At 48.5% G+C, this 19,967-nt stretch overlaps 1 protein-coding gene across 1 annotated transcript in view; it reads left to right on the top strand.

Annotated features, from left to right (window-relative positions):
• Positions 1-19,967, top strand: part of LOC309544971 (tight junction protein 2-like) — a 72,711-nt gene that overhangs the window by 29,092 nt on the left and 23,652 nt on the right. The window contains exons 2-3 of the mRNA XM_082243998.1: positions 6,519-6,572; positions 18,221-18,345. Coding sequence (XP_082100124.1) covers positions 6,519-6,572; positions 18,221-18,345 — 179 coding nt within the window. The remainder of the gene's footprint in view (positions 1-6,518; positions 6,573-18,220; positions 18,346-19,967) is intronic.

Here is a 19,967-nt window from a genome sequence, read left to right as displayed (position 1 = left end):
GGTGTGACAGACTCTGATGAATGGGTTAAGCTTTTGCACCGTGACCTGGAGGGGGAGTAGCTCCCCCCTGTCTTTGCTGAGCTGGCGGACCAGCTGGTCCAGGGGCTGCAGTTTATCTGTGATACCTCTTCGGATGTGGCTCCCTTAGTGGCTTGGCTCTCATTTTCGACAGTGGTCCTTCGTCGTGTCTTTTGACTCAAATGCTGGTCTGCGGACCAAACTTGTATAAAGGTCTGACCTTCCCTTTCAAGGAGATCGCCTGTTTGGTGCTATCCTGGATGATATAATTAAAGGTCTCAGAGGGGGAGAAGAGTACCTTTCTTCCGCAAACTACTAAGGGCATGGGCCCTCATTGTAGACATTGGCCCTCCTTCTCGGCTCATAAGATGTTTTTTCGTCCCTCAGGGTCAACTGACAAGGGATCTATGCCCTTTGGGCCTCCTCTGGAGGATCCAAGCAAACTTTTGTCTGGCAAGTCATGAGCAGGCTTCTCCAGACCCACGGACAAGGCCCCTTTAGCAGGAAGATGTACCCTCACCTGTATCTGGCATGGGGGGACATTTTCCCTGGTTCCCGGACCCGTGGAATTCCCTGGTACAAGACCAGTGGGTCCACGAGGTCATACGGCCTGGCTACAAGATACGAGTTTGGCTGGATTCTGAATTTTCTGAAATCTTCTCTGGTTCTGTCCACAAAGCTGGACAATCTGTGTCTGGCTAAGGCAGAGTCCAGAGTCCGAGTGCTCCTTCCTCTGGACAAACTCTAGAAACTGCATTTAGTCTTCTGCTGTCCAGCACATGTTCATCCATCCGTACTTGCATGCGGGTGCTCGGCATGATGGTGTCTACCTTCAAGGCGGTTCCATTTGCACAGTTTCATACGAGGTCCCTGCAAGAGAGATTCTGGCCTAATGGCACAAGAATCTACAGTCTCTGGACAATCAGATCCGGCTGAGCTGGGGAACAAAAGAGTCCCTGATATGGTGACTTCGTTCTCCAGGGCTTCGGCTGGGAAAATCCTTCCTCCCCTTGGACAGAGGTCACCAAGCATGCCAGCCTGGGGAGGCATCTTCGGCAAAAATTCTGCTCAGAGTATCTGGACACTGGAAGATTTCAGACTACCGATCTTGGAACTCCGAGCAATCAGACTGTGCCGGTAAAATTGGACAGATCATCCTCAGGGATGTCCTGTACGCATTCCATCAGACAATGCCACGGCTGTGGCTTATGTCAATCACCGGGGGGCACAAGAAGTGACCTGGCACCTCCTGCAGGTAGCCGACATTCTAAGGTGGGCAGAATGGTGTGTTCCAGCCCTCTCTGCCGTACACATTCCCAGGATGGAAAACTGGCAGGGGGATTACCTCAGTCGGCAGGCGTTGGACCAATGGCAATGGTCCCTTCATCAGTGTGTGTCATCAGTTGTGTCTCCAGTGAGGGATTCCAGAGGTGGATCTGTTGGCGTCTCGGCTAAACAGAAGCAGAGGTTTGTGGCTCGGTCACGGGATCCTCTGGCAGACACCACAGATGCGCTGGTGGCCCAGTGAGGGTCAGTATCGTCTGATTTACGCCTTCCCTTCTTCTCCTCAAGCTTTTGCCAAGACTTCTACGCAGGATCGAGACAGAAGGGATTCCGGTCATCTTAGTGGCCCGGACTGGCCTTGCCGGGCTTTTTGCGCTGATCTGGTGCGGTGCGGCTGGTCGCCGACATTCGTTGGAAGCTTCCTCTCAGGGAGGATCTGCTGTCCCAAGGGCCAATCTTCCATCCTGCTTTACAATCGCTGGCTTTGACCTCTTGGCTGTTGAACACCAGGTGCGGATGAATGGAGGTTTTGTCTGAGTTGGTGATTCAACGCTGTTAAAAGCTAGGAAATCTACTTCTAGGAAGATCTACCATCATACGTGGAAGACGTACATTGCGTGGTGTGAGTCTCTTAGGGTTGATCCTAGCTATCTTTCGGTAGCTCAGGTCTTGACCTTTCTTCAAAGGGGGGTTGAGCAGAAACTGGCCTGGAGTACTATCAAGGGTCAGGTGTCGGCCTTAGCGGTCTTCTTTTAACGGTCCTTGGCCACATAATCCCTGGTACGTACTTTTCTTCAGGGAGTTAGGCACTTGACCCCTCCAGTGCGGTTTCTGTTGCCACCTTGGGACCTCAATTTGGTGCTCTCTGTCTTCCAGAAGCCTCCTTTTGAGAATCTTCGGGAGATTCCCCTGCTTACACTGTCCCAGAAGGTGCCCTTTTTGGTGGCTTTCACCTCTGCGTGCAGGGTATCGGAATTAGCGGCGTTATCCTGTCATTTACCTTACTTGGTGGTTCACAGTGATGAGGTGGTTTTTCACCTCTGTCCGTCATCCATTCCTCAGGTTGTCTCTGATCATTTTAATTAAGACATTGTGTTGCCTTTGCTGTGTCCCAGGCCAAAATATCCGAAGGAAATTGCTTTGCATGCCTTGGATGTGGTCTGGGCAATTAAGGGTGAATCTGGCAGCTACGGAATCTTTTAGGAAGTCAACTTACTATTAGTGCATACAAATAGGCCTCGGAAATGGTTAGCCGCTTCCTCTGCGACCTTTTCCAGATGGATCAGACAGATTGTGGTTCAGGTTTATTCCATCCTAAGGTCAGGTTCCTCCTTTCCCTGTCAAGGCACATTCTACTCGGCGCTCAGTGCCTCCTGGGTCTTCTGTCATCAGGCGTGAGTGACGCAGGTTTGCAAGTCGCCCTCCTGGTCGTCGGTGCACACTTTTACAAAGTTCAATAAAATGGATGTGTTGGCATCTGCGGATGCTTCCTTCACCTTTTAAGGATTTTTTAGGCTGATGTCTAGAGGACCTGGTCCTCTTTGGGGGTGTGTTGTTTTTTTCAGGTGAGCTCCAGTTGTTTTGGTTGAACTTCTGTTTACTTGGTTGGCTATAGTTAGCCTTGGAAGTTTCTTTTTCGCTGTTCCCACCCCTCATGTTTTAACACTGCTTTGGGGTGTCCCAATGGTTAAGAAGATCAGGAGCTGTGTCTGTCAGTGAACGAAAGAAAAATGGGATTTTTTACTTACCGTAAGAGAGGGAGTATACCCCCTGGGACTGCCCATAGGCATAGCCAGACTTTTTTTCGGTCTAGAGTCCTACCCCTGTGGGGGAGGTATAACCCAATGGTTAAGAAGATCAGGAGCTGTGTCCCTCAATGAACATCAGGGAAATGGATTTTACAGTAAGTCAAAAATCCCATTTTTATTACCATCGAAATGATGATTTTATATATTCGTTTTTGTTTTTTTCCCCCTCATTTGTTGGCACACTCAGTGCTTTTCCCTTTTTGGATGGTGGGGTTCCCCTCCCCTCTTTGTTAGGGTGTGGTCCTCCCTCCTGCAGGGTCAACGGTGTTGTCTGACATGGGGTACATTGTACCCCTACCTAATCACCAATGAAAAAGCGTAGTGTTACAAAAAACAAAAGGCGGTTTTTGACAAGTCCTTTATTAAAAAGGTAGAATGTCCCCCGTCGTAGCTCCCAACGTGTCCACTACCGATTTTCTTCTTCCTCCGGTGATGTCTTCTGGCGCCATTGACCTGCTTAAAAAAAAAAAAAAAAAAAAAGTCCTCCTTTGTTGCTGGCTCTAACGTTGTCTGCCAGTTTATATTTATCCGAAGACCCCACCCCCCAGGATTTTATATAGCTTCAACAGTTTGCGCAATGCTTTACAACAGGGCAGAGTAGTTATAAAACAATTCAAAAAACAACAAGAGAAGGGCGCACCAACCTCGTGCATTACCACTAACAAATGTATTAAAATCCAAAAAGGTAGCGCACAGTGTTCTCCCAAACGTAGGATGTATATACGCATGTAGAAATTAGAGACTAATCGCCTCCAGGATACTCCTGAACTGCTGGATAATGTGATGGTATCCGAAATGATCTGGCTGATGCGTTTCGAGGGAGGACCCTCTTCCTCAGAGCCAAAAGTGCTACTGACACACTAACAGTTCCCAACATGTTATATAGCCGGTCTACACCGCCCACACTCCCACTGCCCAGCCCCACAAAGGGGTAAAGGTCAGGAGTGTGAGTTACTGGTGTGTAGTGTCCACCCTACCCTCACGAACAGCCCCACAGTGCCAGCTGTCATCACTGTGCATTAGTACCATTAGTGGCCAAAAACAAATGTGAATAGTGGAAATGGCAGCAGCACAAAAAAAAAAAAAAACGATAAAAACATTTGTCTGAGAAAAAAAAAAAATTTGTCTGAGAAAAAAAAAAAAAAAGAATTTCTTCATTAGCTTTTGCCAAAATGTATTCTGGTGTGTGTCTGGTAAAAAGAAATCCCAAAAGGCGTATATTAATTGGTTTGTGTGACAGTTATAGCGTCTTCAAACTATGGTGTGTGTGTATATGTATGTATGTATGTATATATATATATATATATATATATGTGTGTGTGTGTGTGTGTGTGTGTGTGTGTGTATATATATGTATATATATATATATATATATATATATATATATATATATATATATATATATATATATATAGTGTATGTATGTGTGTGTGTATATATATATATATATATATATATATATATATATATATATATATATATATATATATATTACACTGGAATTTTTTTTTTATTTATATACTAGTAATGGCGGTGATCAGCGACTTATAGTGGGACTGTGATGTGCAACGGAAAATCTGAAACAAACTGATGCTGGGGGGGGGGACTGAATAATTGACATCGACCTCACCGGTTACACTAATACAGTCATCAGTCCTAATAATATATACTTTCCCTGTACTAATGACGCTGATTGGGAAGGGGGTTAACGTTTAGGGGCAATCAAAAGGTTAAAGTGGTTGTAAACCCACTTTAAATACTTTTACCTATAGGTAAGCCTATATTAAGGCTTACCTATAGGTGCTATAAATATCTCCTAAACATGCACCGTTTAGGAGATATTTACAGTGCATGCAGCCGGTGACGTGATCGGCGCATGCGCTCTGAAGGAACGGCACGGATGGCCCTATGCCGTGAACGGCGGTTCCCGCGCGCAAGCGTGGGAGTGATGTAATCGCGCCTCCGGGAAATCAGATGGCTGGAGGACGCGATCCAGGAAGCAGGACAGCCGTCCTGTCAGCACTGCGGGGGCTTTGTTTTTTTTTTTAAGTACTTCATAATGAGCTAGTATGCGATGCATACTAGCTCATTATGCCTTTGTCTTTACAGGTTTTATTTTTTATACATTTTTTTCAGAGGGTTTACTTCCTATTTAACTGTGTGCCTAACAATGTTTACTGTGTGTTGTATGTGCTGATTTTACTGAGCAACGGCCTGTTTTTTTCCTCTTCCTTCAGGAGAAAGAAAAATTGACACACTGTTGCTGTCTGTAGAGAGCTCTATGTTGTTTACCAACACAAGACTCTCATCTGCCCAATGATTAATGGCCGGGACCCGCTGATAGGCTTGTGCTGCAGCGAATGATAGCTCAGGTTTCCAAGTGCACGCACGAGCAGACCCGGAAAAAAAACACCCAGCTGTATAGTGCCAGTACTGTGGTGGGTTGGCAAGTGGCTATAAAAGCCTTTAGAAGGCCTCATGCGCACTGGTTTATAAAAATAAGCAGCAGTTTTTCTGCTAGAATTTGGAAAAAAGACTGTTAGAGAATGTGTGTGTGTTTTATGCACAAAGGGCTATTGAGCATTGCATTCTACGGGCCAGAATGTTAATTTCTTATGGTCATTGGAAAACGTAGTGTTTTTTTTTTTTTTTTTTTTTTTTATTAGATATGTTTTATAGCAGAAAGTGTGTTGTTTTTTTCTCAAGATTTTAGTTCTTTTCGTTTTTATATGGAAATCAAATACCACCAAAAAGTTCTATTTGTGTGAAAAAGTTTTATATCCATTTTGTTTTGACTGCGCAATTGCCAGTTGAATTTAGTGCAGTGCTAACTAGCAAAAAATAGTCTGATCATGAAGGGGGTAAAACCTTCCGTTGCTCAAGTGGATAGAAAAGTATCATGGCTGGAATAAACACAAAAGTACTGAAATGATTGTCCACCACAGCTTGCTAAACGTTATATGGGTAAAAACAACAAACTTTCATCACAACAATGAGATGATCCAGTCTGTCCAGTAATCCAAGCTTTGTGGTGTCAGGTTAAGTGAGTGGCGTAAGTACACATACTGGAATTTGAAGGAATGCAGCAGAAAGCACACGCAGCCCACTTGTTGAATCCAATAAATATGAGTACATCACATGACATCCTAAACCCCCCCCCCCCCCAAAAAAAAAGCTTGAATATTAATTTTAACTTTTTCCAAGTTTATGTCTCCGCATGTTTCTTCTCAAAGAAATATTCAACAAACTGCATGATTAGGACTCAAATCATTTTTTAAGGGCAAAGAACACAGCATAAATATAAACAGGGACATTTTCTCAAGGAAACAGCATTACAGTGTTCAGGGACAGGGTACATTACTATGACCTTTTTTCTCTCCTAAATTCCATGTTTTTTTCTTTTACCAGGGGTTTGGACTAGAAGACACAGTATGGGAACAGTACACTGTCACGTTACACAAGGTAAAACTCCATACTTTTTGTGTGCTATCATTTTCCTTTTAATTTTAATAGCTTATTGTACAGTAGTTGACCTTCAGCTTCTTATTCAGTTGAATAGGATAGAGACCTTCACAAACACATGCTCATTAATCAACGCATAATACTGTAAGTGTTTTCAATGTGCTCTTACTACAAAATGACTGCTGAACAACACATTTCCTGCTCACTCTTGAGCATATCTAACAGTGCTCTTTGCCTTCTTTAAAGTGGAACTAAACTCTCTCAATCAACATGATTTTTAATCCTTATGCTGCTAGCATTTGTTAAGATAGAAGCTATATTGTATTTTCTGGTTTTAACCTTTTTTGTAACATTTTCTCAGTTTTCTGCCCTAGGCCAAATTGATGTCATTTAGTATCTCACAAAAATGAGTACATCTCTCACATTTTTGTAAATATGTTATATCTTTTCATGTGACAATGCTGAAGAAATGACACTTTGCTACAATGTAAAGTAGTGAGTGTACAGTTTGTGTAACGGTGTAAATTTGCCCCTAAGTGAAAATGTCCAAATTGGGCCCAAAGTGTCAATATTTTGTGTGGCCACCATTATTTTCCAGCACTGCCTTAACCTTCTTGGGCATTGAGTTCACCAGAGCTTCACAGGTTGCCACTGGAGTCCTCTTCCACTCCTCCATGATGACCTCACGGAGCTGGTGGATGTTATTGCGCTCCTCCACCTTCCGTTTGAGGATGCCCCACAGATATTCAATAGGGTTTAGGTCAGGAGACATGCTTACCCTCTGCTTCTTTAGCAAGGCAGTGGTCGTCTTGGAGGTGTGTTTGGGGTCATTCTCATGTTGGAATACTGCCCTGCAGCCCAGTCTCCAAAGGGAGAGGATCATGTTATGCTTCAGTATGTCACAGTACATGTTGTTCATAGTTTCCTCAATGAACTGTAGCTCCCCAGTGCCGGCTGCACCCATGCAGCCCCAGACCATGACACTCCCCCCCCCACCATGCTTGACGGCTTGGTAGGCAAGACACAATTGTCTTTGTATTCCTCACCTGGTTGCCGCCACACACGCTTGACACCATCTGAACCAAATAAATGTTATCTTGGTCTCATCAGACCAGGGAACATGGTTCCAGTAATCCTTGTCCTTAGTCTGCTTGGCTTCAGCAAACTGTTTGCGGGCTTTCTTGTGCATCATCTTTAGAAGAGGCTTTCTTCTGGGACGACAGCCATGCAGACCAATTTGATGCAGTATGCGGTGTATGGTCTGAGCACTGACAGGCTGACCCCCACCCCTTCAACTTCTGCAGCAGTGCTGGCAGAACTCAGAAGTCTATTTCCCAAAGACAACTTCTGGATAGGACGCTGAGCATGTGCACTCGAATTCTTTGGTCGATCATGGCGAAGCCTGTTCTGAGTGGAAACAAACAAGAAAGGAGGTGCAGACGCCTAGTGCATTACCCTTCAACACCTTTGAAAATGTATTAAAATGCCAACAACATACTTCCAAACATGAAGAGTAAAATTGCATAAAACATATCCACCTCAGTGTGGAAAAGTAAACGTCAATATGCTAGGACCGTTGACACGTTTCAGGAGACATGCTCCCTTCCTTAAAGCTGTTTTATGCGATTTTACTCCATGTTTTGTGAGTGTGTTTTTGGCATTTTAATACATTGTCAAAGGTGTTGAAGGGTAGTGCACTAGGCTTCTCCTTTCTTGTTTGTTATTGAAGTTTCTCCATCTGAGGAGAGCGGCACACCTACAATTCCCAATAGAGTGAGCGCTTGGGTTGTATAGTGGCAATCTGTGAAGCTCTGGTGAACTCTGCCCAAGAGGGTTTAGGCAGTGCTGGAAAATAATGGTGGCCGCACATATTTACACTTTGGGCCCAATTTGGACATTTTTGACTTGGGGGTGTACTCACTTTTGTTGCCAGCGGTTTAGAGTCCATTCACACTGCCGTGACTTGTGTGCCCTCAAGTCGCCCCAAGTCGCTTGACATAACAAAAGCAATGTTATCAATAAGTGCCGTCTTAATTGGCACTACTGAAGTCGCTCCGACTTCTGAAAAGGGCCCTGTACTACTTTGAGGCGACTTGTATCCGACTTGTCCCATAGACTTCAATGGGAATCGCCTCCTTATCTTATTTGAAGCGACTTGTGATCCGACTTGTGAATTTTTCTTAGAATTTTTAGTAGCACAGGCATAGGGCTCCTCTCCACCTGGGCGTTTTTGTTGCAGGCATTTATCAGGCATTTTTGGAGGCAGGCATTACTTTTTTTGGATTTAGTGTCTGGGGGGTCTAAAAAGTGTACCTGTGAAGTTTCAGCTCTGTAGCATGTCCAGAACTAGAAAAAAATATAATTTTTCTTAGAATTTTTAATAGCAGAGGGATATGGCTCCACTCTACCTGGGCGTTTTTGTTGCAGGCATTTAAGGGCATTTTTTGGGCATCTTAAAAATTCTAAGAAAAATTATATTTTTTTCTAGTTCTGGACATGCTACAGAGCTGAAACTTCACAGGTACACTTTTTGCATACTACAGAAGACGCAGTGTCATGTACCATGCCCGCAGCCCTGCATTCTCCTGTACCATGCCCGCAGCCCTGCATTCTCCTGTACCATGCCCGCAGCCCTGCATTCTCCTGTACCATGCCCGCAGCCCTGCATTCTCCTGTACCATGCCCGCAGCCCTGCATTCTCCTGTACCATGCCCGCAGCCCTGCATTCTCCTGTACCATGCCCGCAGCCCTGCATTCTCCTGTACCATGCCCGCAGCCCTGCATTCTCCTGTACCATGCCCGCAGCCCTGCATTCTCCTGTACCATGCCCGCAGCCCCGCATTCTCCTGTACCATGCCCGCAGCCCCGCATTCTCCTGTACCATGCCCGCAGCCCCGCATTCTCCTGTACCATGCCCGCAGCCCTGCATTCTCCTGTACCATGCCCGCAGCCCTGCATTCTCCTGTACCATGCCCGCAGCCCTGCATTCTCCTGTACCATGCCCGCAGCCCTGCATTCTCCTGTACCATGCCCGCAGCCCCCGCATTTTCCTGTACCATATCCGCAGCCCCGCATTTTCCTGTACCATGTCCGCAGCCCCGCATTTTCCTGTACCATGTCCGCAGCCCTGCATTTTCCTGTACCATGTCCGCAGCCCTGCATTTTCCTGTACCATGTCCGCAGCCCTGCATTTTCCTGTACCATGTCCGCAGCCCGGCATTCTCCTGTACCATGCCCGCAGCCCCGCATTCTCCTGTACCATGCCCGCAGCCCGGCATTCTCCTGGTGCGCTCATCTGCCCAGTGTCTACTGCTCTGTCCTGCTCCTGCCTTCACTCCGTACACACTCGCACCCCTCTGACTGCTTTCATAGTCCTATAGAATGTGGGGGCCTTTTGAAGGGCGTGAATTTTTTTGGGGGGGATGGGGGGCAGCATTTCATTCTTGGACCCAGGCAGCACAATGTCTTGGGCCAGCCCTGCAAATGAGCCTTGCAATCTTCCAAAAAAAGCTCCAACTCCAGTACTAGGACATGGATGGGGATGGGTGAGTTTCCTTTAAATATATTTAAAAATTATTTAAATTGTGTGTTTTTGTTTTGTGGTGTTCAGATACAGTTTAGTTCCACTTTAACCCTTTCACTGGCAGACACTTGGAAATGATTGTTTAGCTGCTGGAATCCCTTCCACAAGAAAGCGGTCAGTCACAATGTAAAAAAACTCTAGCAACCACAAGTCAGTGTACATGCCCAGGTGCCAATGCATGGCATACATCAGTGAAAAGGTTAATACGTATATATTTTTGCTTTGATAATTGCATAACACAGCATACTTCCTATTTAAATTGTTTGAATGATACAGTTTAGAAGTACAAACAATTATGCGTTCCTTTTATTTTATGGAAAACAGTAGTCCTTGGTTTAGTTTATAATATCCTGTAGGGCAGTGGTCTGTGGCGGCTGGTGAAGTTTTAAGATGGGGGGCGCAAGACCCCGCCCTTCCATTTTGACCCCTCCCATTTCTCAGAAGCCACACCCCTTATAGACTCCACCCATTTTGTCCCCTGTATTTTGCTTGCGTGAACCAATTCTCCCAATATATCACATATTAAGGGATCCATCAGTACTAGTATATCCCATAATAGGGAACAGGGGCCCTATTATGGGATATACTGTGAGAGACATCCTATTATGGGATACATGGACTGAGAGTGGCACAAACCCCTCAAGCACAAACAACTCAAGCACAAACCCCACAGTATAGGCCCTCTAGCATAAACCCCACAGTACAGGCTCCTAGCACAAACCCCACAGTACATGCCCCCTTCAATATAGTGACCAGTATAAATGCCCCCTTTCAATGTAGTGACCAGCATACATGTCCCCAATGCAGTGACCAGTATACATGTCCCCAATGCAGAGCTATGCGTGCATGCCTCCAATGCAGTGACCACCAGCGTACACGTCTCCAATGCAGAGCTATGCGTGCATGGCTCCAGTGCAGCCAGTATACATGTCCCCCAATGCAGAGCTATGCATGCGTGCCTCCAGTGCAGCCAGTATACATGTTCCCCAATGCAGAGCTATGCATGCGTGCCTCCAGTGCAGCCAGTATACATGTCCCCCAATGCAGAGCTATGCGTGCGTGCCTCCAGTGCAGCCAGTATACATGTCCCCCAATGCAGAGCTATGCGTGCGTGCCTCCAGTGCAGCCAGTATACATGTCCCCAATGCAGAGCTATGCGTGCGTGCCTCCAGTGCAGCCAGTATACATGCCCCCCAATGCAGAGCTATGCGTGCGTGCCTCCAGTGCAGCCAGTATACATGTCCCCCAATGTAGAGCTATGCGTGCGTGCCTCCAGTGCAGCCAGTATACATGTCCCCAATGCAGAGCTATGCGTGCGTGCCTCAAGTGCAGCCAGTATACATGTTCCCCAATGCAGAGCTATGCATGCGTGCCTCCAGTGCAACCAGTATACATGTCCCCAATGCAGAGCTATGCATGCGTGCCTCCAGTGCAGCCAGTATACATGTCCCCCCAATGCAGAGCTATGCGTGCGTGCCTCCAGTGCAGCCAGTATACATGTTCCCCCAATGCAGAGCCATTGCGTGCGTGCCTCCAGTGCAGCCAGTATACATGTTCCCCAATGCAGAGCTATGCATGCGTGCCTCCAGTGCAGCCAGTATACATGTTCCCCAATGCAGAGCTGTGCATGCGTGCCTCCAGTGCAGCCAGTATACATGTCCCCCAATGTAGAGCTGTGCGTGCCTCCAGTGCAGCCAGTATACATGTCCCCCAATGCAGAGCTATGCGTGCGTGCCTCCAGTGCAGCCAGTATACATGTCCCCCAATGTAGAGCTGTGCGTGCCTCCAGTGCAGCCAGTATACATGTCCCCCAATGCAGAGCTATGCGTGCGTGCCTCCAGTGCAGCCAGTATACATGTCCCCCAATGTAGAGCTATGCGTGCGTGCCTCCAGTGCAGCCAGTATACATGTCCCCCAATGCAGAGCTATGCGTGCGTGCCTCCAGTGCAGCCAGTATACATGTCCCCCAATGCAGAGCTATGCGTGCGTGCCTCCAGTGCAGCCAGTATACATGTCCCCAATGCAGAGCTATGCGTGCGTGCCTCCAGTGCAGCCAGTATACATGTCCCCAATGCAGAGCTATGCGTGCGTGCCTCCAGTGCAGCCAGTATACATGTTCCCCAATGCAGAGCTATGCGTGCGTGCCTCCAGTGCAGCCAGTATACATGTTCCCCAATGCAGAGCTATGCGTGCGTGCCTCCAGTGCAACCAGTATACATGTCCCCAATGCAGAGCTATGCGTGCGTGCCTCCAGTGCAGCCAGTATACATGTCCCCAATGCAGAGCTATGCGTGCGTGCCTCCATTGCAGCCAGTATACATGTCCCCCAATGCAGAGCTATGCGTGCGTGCCTCCAGTGCAGCCAGTATACATGTTCCCCAATGCAGAGCTATGCATGCGTGCCTCCAGTGCAGCCAGTATACATGTTCCCCAATGCAGAGCTATGCGTGCGTGCCTCCAGTGCAGCCAGTATACATGTTCCCCAATGCAGAGCTATGCATGCGTGCCTCCAGTGCAGCCAGTATACATGTTCCCCAATGCAGAGCTATGCATGCGTGCCTCCAGTGCAGCCAGTATACATGTCCCCCAATGCAGAGCTATGCGTGCGTGCCTCCAGTGCAGCCAGTATACATGTTCCCCAATGCAGAGCTATGCATGCGTGCCTCCAGTGCAGCCAGTATACATGTCCCCCAATGCAGAGCTATGCGTGCGTGCCTCCAGTGCAGCCAGTATACATGTTCCCCAATGCAGAGCTATGCGTGCGTGCCCGACTGAGAGCAGTGCATTTACCTGTGAGTCACGGCGGCTTCTCCCTCTCCTCTACTCCTTTTGGCGGCGGGAAGGTGAGCGGCGCTTCTCCCTCTCGGCCTCTTCTGCGGCGGGTGACGGGCGGCGGGAAGGTGACCAGCGCCGGCTTCTTCTCCGGACTGGACTCCTCTTTGTCGGCGGGAAGCTGACCGGGCGGTGACGGTGAGTGACTGATGCACGCACCGGCACCGCCTCCATTGCATCGTCAGCGGCGTCACAATCGGATGTCCTGGATGATGATTGGTCCAGGCTGGAGACTGGACCAATCACAGCCAAGATATCACGAAAGTGGGGGTGTCCAAGCGCAATGACCTGCGCCCAGGTTACGCCCCCAGAAGGCAGCCAATCGGCGCGTCTTCTGGGTCGTAAACCCCACCCCCCCCCCCATAGCCACCGCAGGCCGGCGAACGCAATTTTTTTTTTTTAAACTTTATTTGTTCTTTTTGTAATTTTTTTTTCTTTTTAGGGTGGGGGGGGGGCGGCGCCCTGGCGCCCCCTATGCACCAGCCGCCACTGGCAGTGGTGTCAAACTCAATTTCATCATGGGCTGTATCAACATTATGGTTGCCCTCATGGGGCCGGTTTTATCTGTAGGACTAGATTTCCACAGCAGCCTACCCCCCTCCCTTACAGCAGATGTCAAGGGTCCCCCCCCCCATCCTCCTTTACATCACAGTGCACCCCACTTACCTTGTGCTACTGTAAAGCAGAAAGTGCAGGGTCCGGAGGAGGACTGGAGTCCGCTGCCAGAGTCTGCTAAATGCTGAGATTAGGGATGGTGGAGACGAGGGGGTGCTTCGGTTGCACAGAGAGGCACAGGTTCTGTAGAATGAGTCCTGTCCTCCCTGCTGCTGACTGCTGAGAAGGGGAGGAGCCAATACGAGCCACTCAGTGGCTGCAGGGAGAAATGCAGGATCTAGCAGTGGAGTTATGTCGTCTTCTGCTAACTGCTGAGACAAGTTGAGGGTGGAGACAAGGGTGGTGCCGCAGCTGCATGAGAGATACGAGGGCCGGATTCGGCCCCCGGGCCTTGCAATTTACACAAGGGCTGTAGAGCTTTAAAAATGGTCAAAGCCCATACAGATTGTAGAAAAAAACCCATCTGTGCCGGTGTACTGCCGAAATTTCCAACTTGCTGAAATCTCCAACCTGCGTCACTTCCGGTTGGAGATTACGGCAAGTTGCCGCTACTGCGCATGCGCGAACGTCAAGGCACGGTCACAGAGAACTCCAACTCCGTGCATCAGAGTTGGAGTTCTCTGCAGCAGAATGCAATTACTTAACTGCGCATGCGTGAACGGCAATGCCCGTTGACAGAAAACTCCAATGCCCGTGCATGAGAGTTGGAATTCTCAAGAGGACAATTCAATACTACTGTGCATGTGCCCGCGGACAATGCCTGACAGTTGGAGCTTTTGGCAAATAAAAACCCATGCACAGTGCTATCCCCCACAGTAACTTGTACAATTGTGAACGTCCCTATGCGCTATTTGAATGGTCAGAGACACAGCAGGAGTTAGCAGAGCTAAGCCTGAAAGTACATTCTGGGATTTATAGTTCTTCTACAAAAAAAAAATACAATTGTGAAGCTGACCCTGAAAGTGCATGCTGGGATTTATAGTTCCTCTAAAAACAAACAAAAAAAACACAATTGTGAACAGCGCAGGGACACGGGCTGCATGATGAGGGACACAGACTGCGTGATGGGAGACACAGGCTGGATAACGGCAGGGAACACAGGCTGCGTGATGGGGACACAGGCTGCGTGATGGGGACACAGGCTGCGTGATGGGGACACAGGCTGCGTGATGGGGACACAGGCTGCGTGATGGGGACACAGGCTGCGTGATGGGGGACACTGGCTGCGTGATGGGGGACACTGGCTGCGTGATGGGGGACACTGGCTGCGTGATGGGGGACACTGGCTGCGTGATGGGGGACACTGGCTGCGTGATGGGGGACACTGGCTGCGTGATGAGGGACACTGGCTGCGTGATGAGGGACACTGGCTGCGTGATGAGGGACACTGGCTGCGTGATGAGGGACACTGGCTGCGTGATGAGGGAACACTGGCTGCGGGATGGGGGACACTGGCTGCGGGATGGGGGACACTGGCTGCGGGATGGGGGACACTGGCTGCGGGATGGGGGGCACTGGCTGCGGGACACTGGCTGCGGGACACTGGCTGCGGGACACTGGCTGCGTGATGGGGGACACTGGCTGCGTGATGGGGGACACTGGCTGCGTGATGGGGGACACTGGCTGCGGGATGGGGGACACTGGCTGTGGGACACTGGCTGTGGGACACTGGCTGCGGGACACTGGCTGCGGGATGGGGGACACTGGCTGCGGGATGGGGGACACTGGCTGCGGGACACTGGCTGCGGGACACTGGCTGCGGGATGGGGGACACTGGCTGCGGGATGGGGGACACTGGCTGCGGGATGGGGGACACTGGCTGCGGGATGGGGGACACGGGATGGGGGACACTGGCTGCGGGACACTGGCTGCGGGACACTGGCTGCGGGATGGGGGACACTGGCTGGGGGACACTGGCTGCGGGACACTGGCTGGGGGACACTGGCTGGGGGACACTGGCTGCGTGATGGCGGGGATCACAGGCTGGATGACGGGGGACACGGGCTGGATGACGGGGGACACGGGCTGGATGACGGGGGACACGGGCTGGATGACGGGGGACACGGGCTGGATGACGGGGGACACGGGCTGGATGACGGGGGACACGGGCTGGATGACGGGGGACACGGGCTGGATGACGGCGGGGACACGGGCTGGATGACGGCGGGGACACGGGCTGGATGACGGCGGGGACACGGGCTGGATGACGGCGGGGACACGGGCTGGATGACGGCGGGGACACGGGCTGGATGACGGCGGGGACACGGGCTGGATGACGGCGGGGACACGGGCTGGATGACGGCGGGGACACGGGCTGGATGACGGCGGGGACACGGGCTGGATGACGGCGGGGACACGGGCTGGATGACGGCGGGGACACGGGCTGGATGACGGCGGGGACACGGGCTGGATGACGGCGGGGACACGGGCTGGATGACGGCGGGGACACGGGCTGGATGACGGCGGGGACACGGGCTGGATGACGGCGGGGACACAGGCTGCGTGATGGGGGGACACAGGCTGGGGGACAGGCTGGGTGACGGCAGGGACACAGGCTGGATGACGGCGGGGACACAGGCTGGATGACGGCGGGGACACAGGCTGCGTGATGGGGGGACACAGGCTGGGGGACAGGCTGGGTGACGGCAGGGACACAGGCTGGGTGACGGCGGGGACACTGGCTGCGTGATGGGGGACACAGGCTGGATGACGGCGGTGAACACAACCCTAATGGCATAAAGAGTGTAAATTAGTGAAAAAAGAGCCTGTAGCGCTAACTGCTGGCTGGATAGAAAACTACGCTATACTCCAATACATTCTTCCATAAGTACCTGGAAAAAAAATATGGTGAACCCTTTTAATATTTTTGGTCCAGAAAATTAACCACTTCTGGACCGGAAGGTTTCCCCCCTTAATGACCAGGCCATTTTTGGTAATAATGTCATTTTTATTTGTTTTTATTTTTTTTACTAGTAATGGCGGCGATCAGCGTTTTTGTTTGTTTTTTTTTTTGTTGTGGGACTGCGATATTGCGGCGGACACCTAACTGACATTTTTGACACTTTTGGGGGGACCAGTGACATTACTAACAGTAATCAGTGCTAAAAATATGCACTGTTACTGTACTAATGACACTAGCAGGGAAGGGGTTAACACCAGGGGCGATCAAAGGGTTAAGTGTGTCCCTAGGGGGCTGCTTTCTAACTGTGTGGGGGATGTACTTCTGGAATGAACACAGGGACCTGTGTTCCTAAATAGGAGGAACACAGGAGCCTTGTGTTCATTACTGACAGAACAGCAGTCTGTGTGTTTACAACGGCAGACCGCCGTTCTGTCTTCACGGGGAGAGATTGCACGTCCCCGCAGATCAACTTCCCCTGTGGCGAATGGGTGCATGCCCCAACTTGCGGTCTCGTGAAGCGACGTACAGTTAAGCCATTTCGTGGGACAGAGCCGACCTGCCACAGTATATGTACTGCTGGCGGTCGGCAAGTGGTTAAAATATGTACAAAACTACTATACATTTATGTTAATTTTCGCAAGCAAACTGGAACTCCTAAAACCAAGGTTAAATTTATTAACCAAGGTTTGACTTTTTGTACATTCATTGTAGTGCCCACACCAGATTCACATTGCCGTTTTTTATGAAGTTGAAATGATGAAAAGGACTATTTTATTGTAGACCATTGTTAATGTTCTTTCAAACTATCAGCCATGACCTGCTTTTTTCCGCATTGGATAAACACTGGTCACTTCTAGGGTATGTAGACAACAATTGTTTTCTTTGAGCTCACAGTGCTGGTGTCATGTGCGTTTGAGTTGCGGTAAAATGCAGCATTTTTACATAGCACACTGGACTACACCACATGTCCTCACACAGCAGCGCAATGCACAGTGCTGTTGTACAGTGACATGAATAAAGTGTCACTACAAATACACAGAAGAAAAAAAAGCAGACAGTGTAATACGTTGAAATGCGCATTTATTTGTTAAAGTGATTGTAAACAATAAACTTGTAAAAGAACCCACTGATTTTAAAATATAAATGAAAGGCAAAACATTTTTGTGTAGATATAAAAAAAAATTATAAATACCTTCCCCCTCTTCTTCTTCTTTCTTCTTTATTTCTTCTTTCTTTCTTCTTCTCCTATATACCTGATCACATTCCCTCTGCATAAGAGCTGGGGGGGGGGGGAAGCAGCAGCACCCTGAGCTTCCCAGTGAATGGCTCTGCAGCAGGGCCATGTCAGGATGAGTCTGATCATTGGAGGAGAGCACACTGAGTTCCCAGCATAGCTAGAGAACTGACCACTATGTGTTCTCCTGCTTGGTGTGGTCAGTTTTTAATAGGAAAGCAGAGGGACTGGAAGGAACTCCAGGGATTTTGCATTAAAGGAAGCAAAACAAAGAGAACAGGATACTTTTTCATACAAGTACATGGCACAGCGGGCACACATCAGGAATACGTAAGTGTTGGGATGACAAACGTTTTAAGTACAGAGACATGTCTGTGGCATATACAATTCATGGAAATTATGATATTGGTTTATTTATAAGGCTTTCTTTGGTACTCAGTCATGCTTATGCTAATGAATAATATTTCTACTTTGTTACCTAGGATCCAAAAAAAGGATTTGGCATTGCTGTTTCTGGAGGGAGAGACAATCCACATTTTAATAATGGGGACAACTCCATTGTAATTTCTGATGTGCTTCTAGGAGGACCTGCAGATGGTTGCCTACAGTAAGTAATTTTAAAAAAATCGATTACATTTTTTTTTTTTTTTCTACTTTTTCTAAAATTAGTTACTTTCATATTTCATTATATAATTTTATACTCTGTCGTCTTGTCTTCATTATTCTTATAAAGGATAATTTTAGTGAATGCCAGCTCTTTTTTAGTAAGCTGACTGATTGTATAAACTAATTTCTCAATAAAAATGTTTGTACTGTCCTGGCATTTTAGGGACTCAAGTAATGAAATAGTCAGTACATCAGAACTGATCACATTTTTATATATAAATACCATAGTTTGTAGACTCTATAACTTTCACACAGGCTAAAGGTACACTGATTTGGGGTATGTTTAACAAAGAAATGCAGCAGAATACATTTTGGCCTAAATTTATAAAAAAAGATTATTTATTTGCAACATTTTCTAACCGAAACTAAGAGGAGTTTTTTTTTCCCTTTAAAATTTGTTGGTATGTTTTTGCTCATATAGTAAAAAAATAAATAAACCAGGCGGTCATTAAGTACCACCCAAAGAAAGCTCTATTTGTCTCAAAAACATTATAAAAAATTTGTTTGGATACAGTGTTGCATGACTAAATAACCATCAAAGTTGTAAAAACTCTGAAAGCTGAAAAATGGCCTGGGCAGGAAGGGGGTAAAGGTGTCCGGTCTTGAGGTGAACAAGGTCGAGAGCCCCTTGCCAAGGTGGTTTCGGCTTTTTACCTTAACCAGGACATTGCATCTTGTCCAGCCCCAGTACATTGGAAGATTTCCCTTCATTGACTTGAAGTTTGAGCTATGTGTGTCTACCTTGCAGCCACTTTCTCTATTAGAAAGACTGACTCCTTATCGCTAATTGTCCTCATAAAGGGGAATCTGCTTCTCATCCCACCATTCGACTGTTTGATAAATTCATCATTGAGACTTTGGTCTTAAAGTGATTTTAAAGTCTCATGTTATACTTGCCTGCTCTGTGCAGTGGTTTTGCACAGAGCAGCCCCGATCCTCCTCTTCTCGGTCTCTTCCCGGTGCTTCTGGCCCCTCCCTCCTGTCGAGTGCCCCCAGAGCAAGCAGCTTGCTAGCTAGCTGCTGCTTTGTGTATCCATTCAGACACAGAGCTGCGGTTTGGCCCTGCCCCCTCTCTCTCCTCATTGGCTAACTGACAGCCGTGGGAGCCAATGGCGCCGCTGCTGTGTCTCAGCCAGTCAGGAGGGTGAGTCCCAGGGGGCTGAGGCACTCGTGCACATTGCTGGATCGAGATGGGCTCAGGTAAGTATTATGGGTCCTGAGGGGGCTGCTGCACACTGAAGGTTTTTTTTGTTTTTATCGTAACCTCTTCCCTACCGCCCCCACCTATTTACTGCGGCAGTGCGGCCCCTCTGCGCAAACCGACGTAGACCTACGTTGGTCACGTGTTTGCAGCTAGGATGCAAGCACTCCCGCCCCCACTGGACAGCGGGAACTCAGATGCACGGGGCAGGCGGCTCCGATTGCCGTCTGACACCCGCGCTCGCTACCCGCTGAAAGAGAATGGTTAGCTGTTGTAAGCACAGCTGACCGTTCTCCCTGGAATGATCACAGAGTTCCTGTGATCCTTCTATATAGGAACACAGGTCTCTGTGATCATTTCAC

The sequence above is a fragment of the Pelophylax lessonae genome (genome assembly GCF_965119305.1).
Source record: "Pelophylax lessonae genome assembly, chromosome: 1".
NCBI classification, from domain to species: domain Eukaryota; kingdom Metazoa; phylum Chordata; class Amphibia; order Anura; family Ranidae; genus Pelophylax; species Pelophylax lessonae.
Note: the sequence above shows the minus strand (reverse complement) of the source record. Positions and strands in the feature narration are given on the sequence as shown.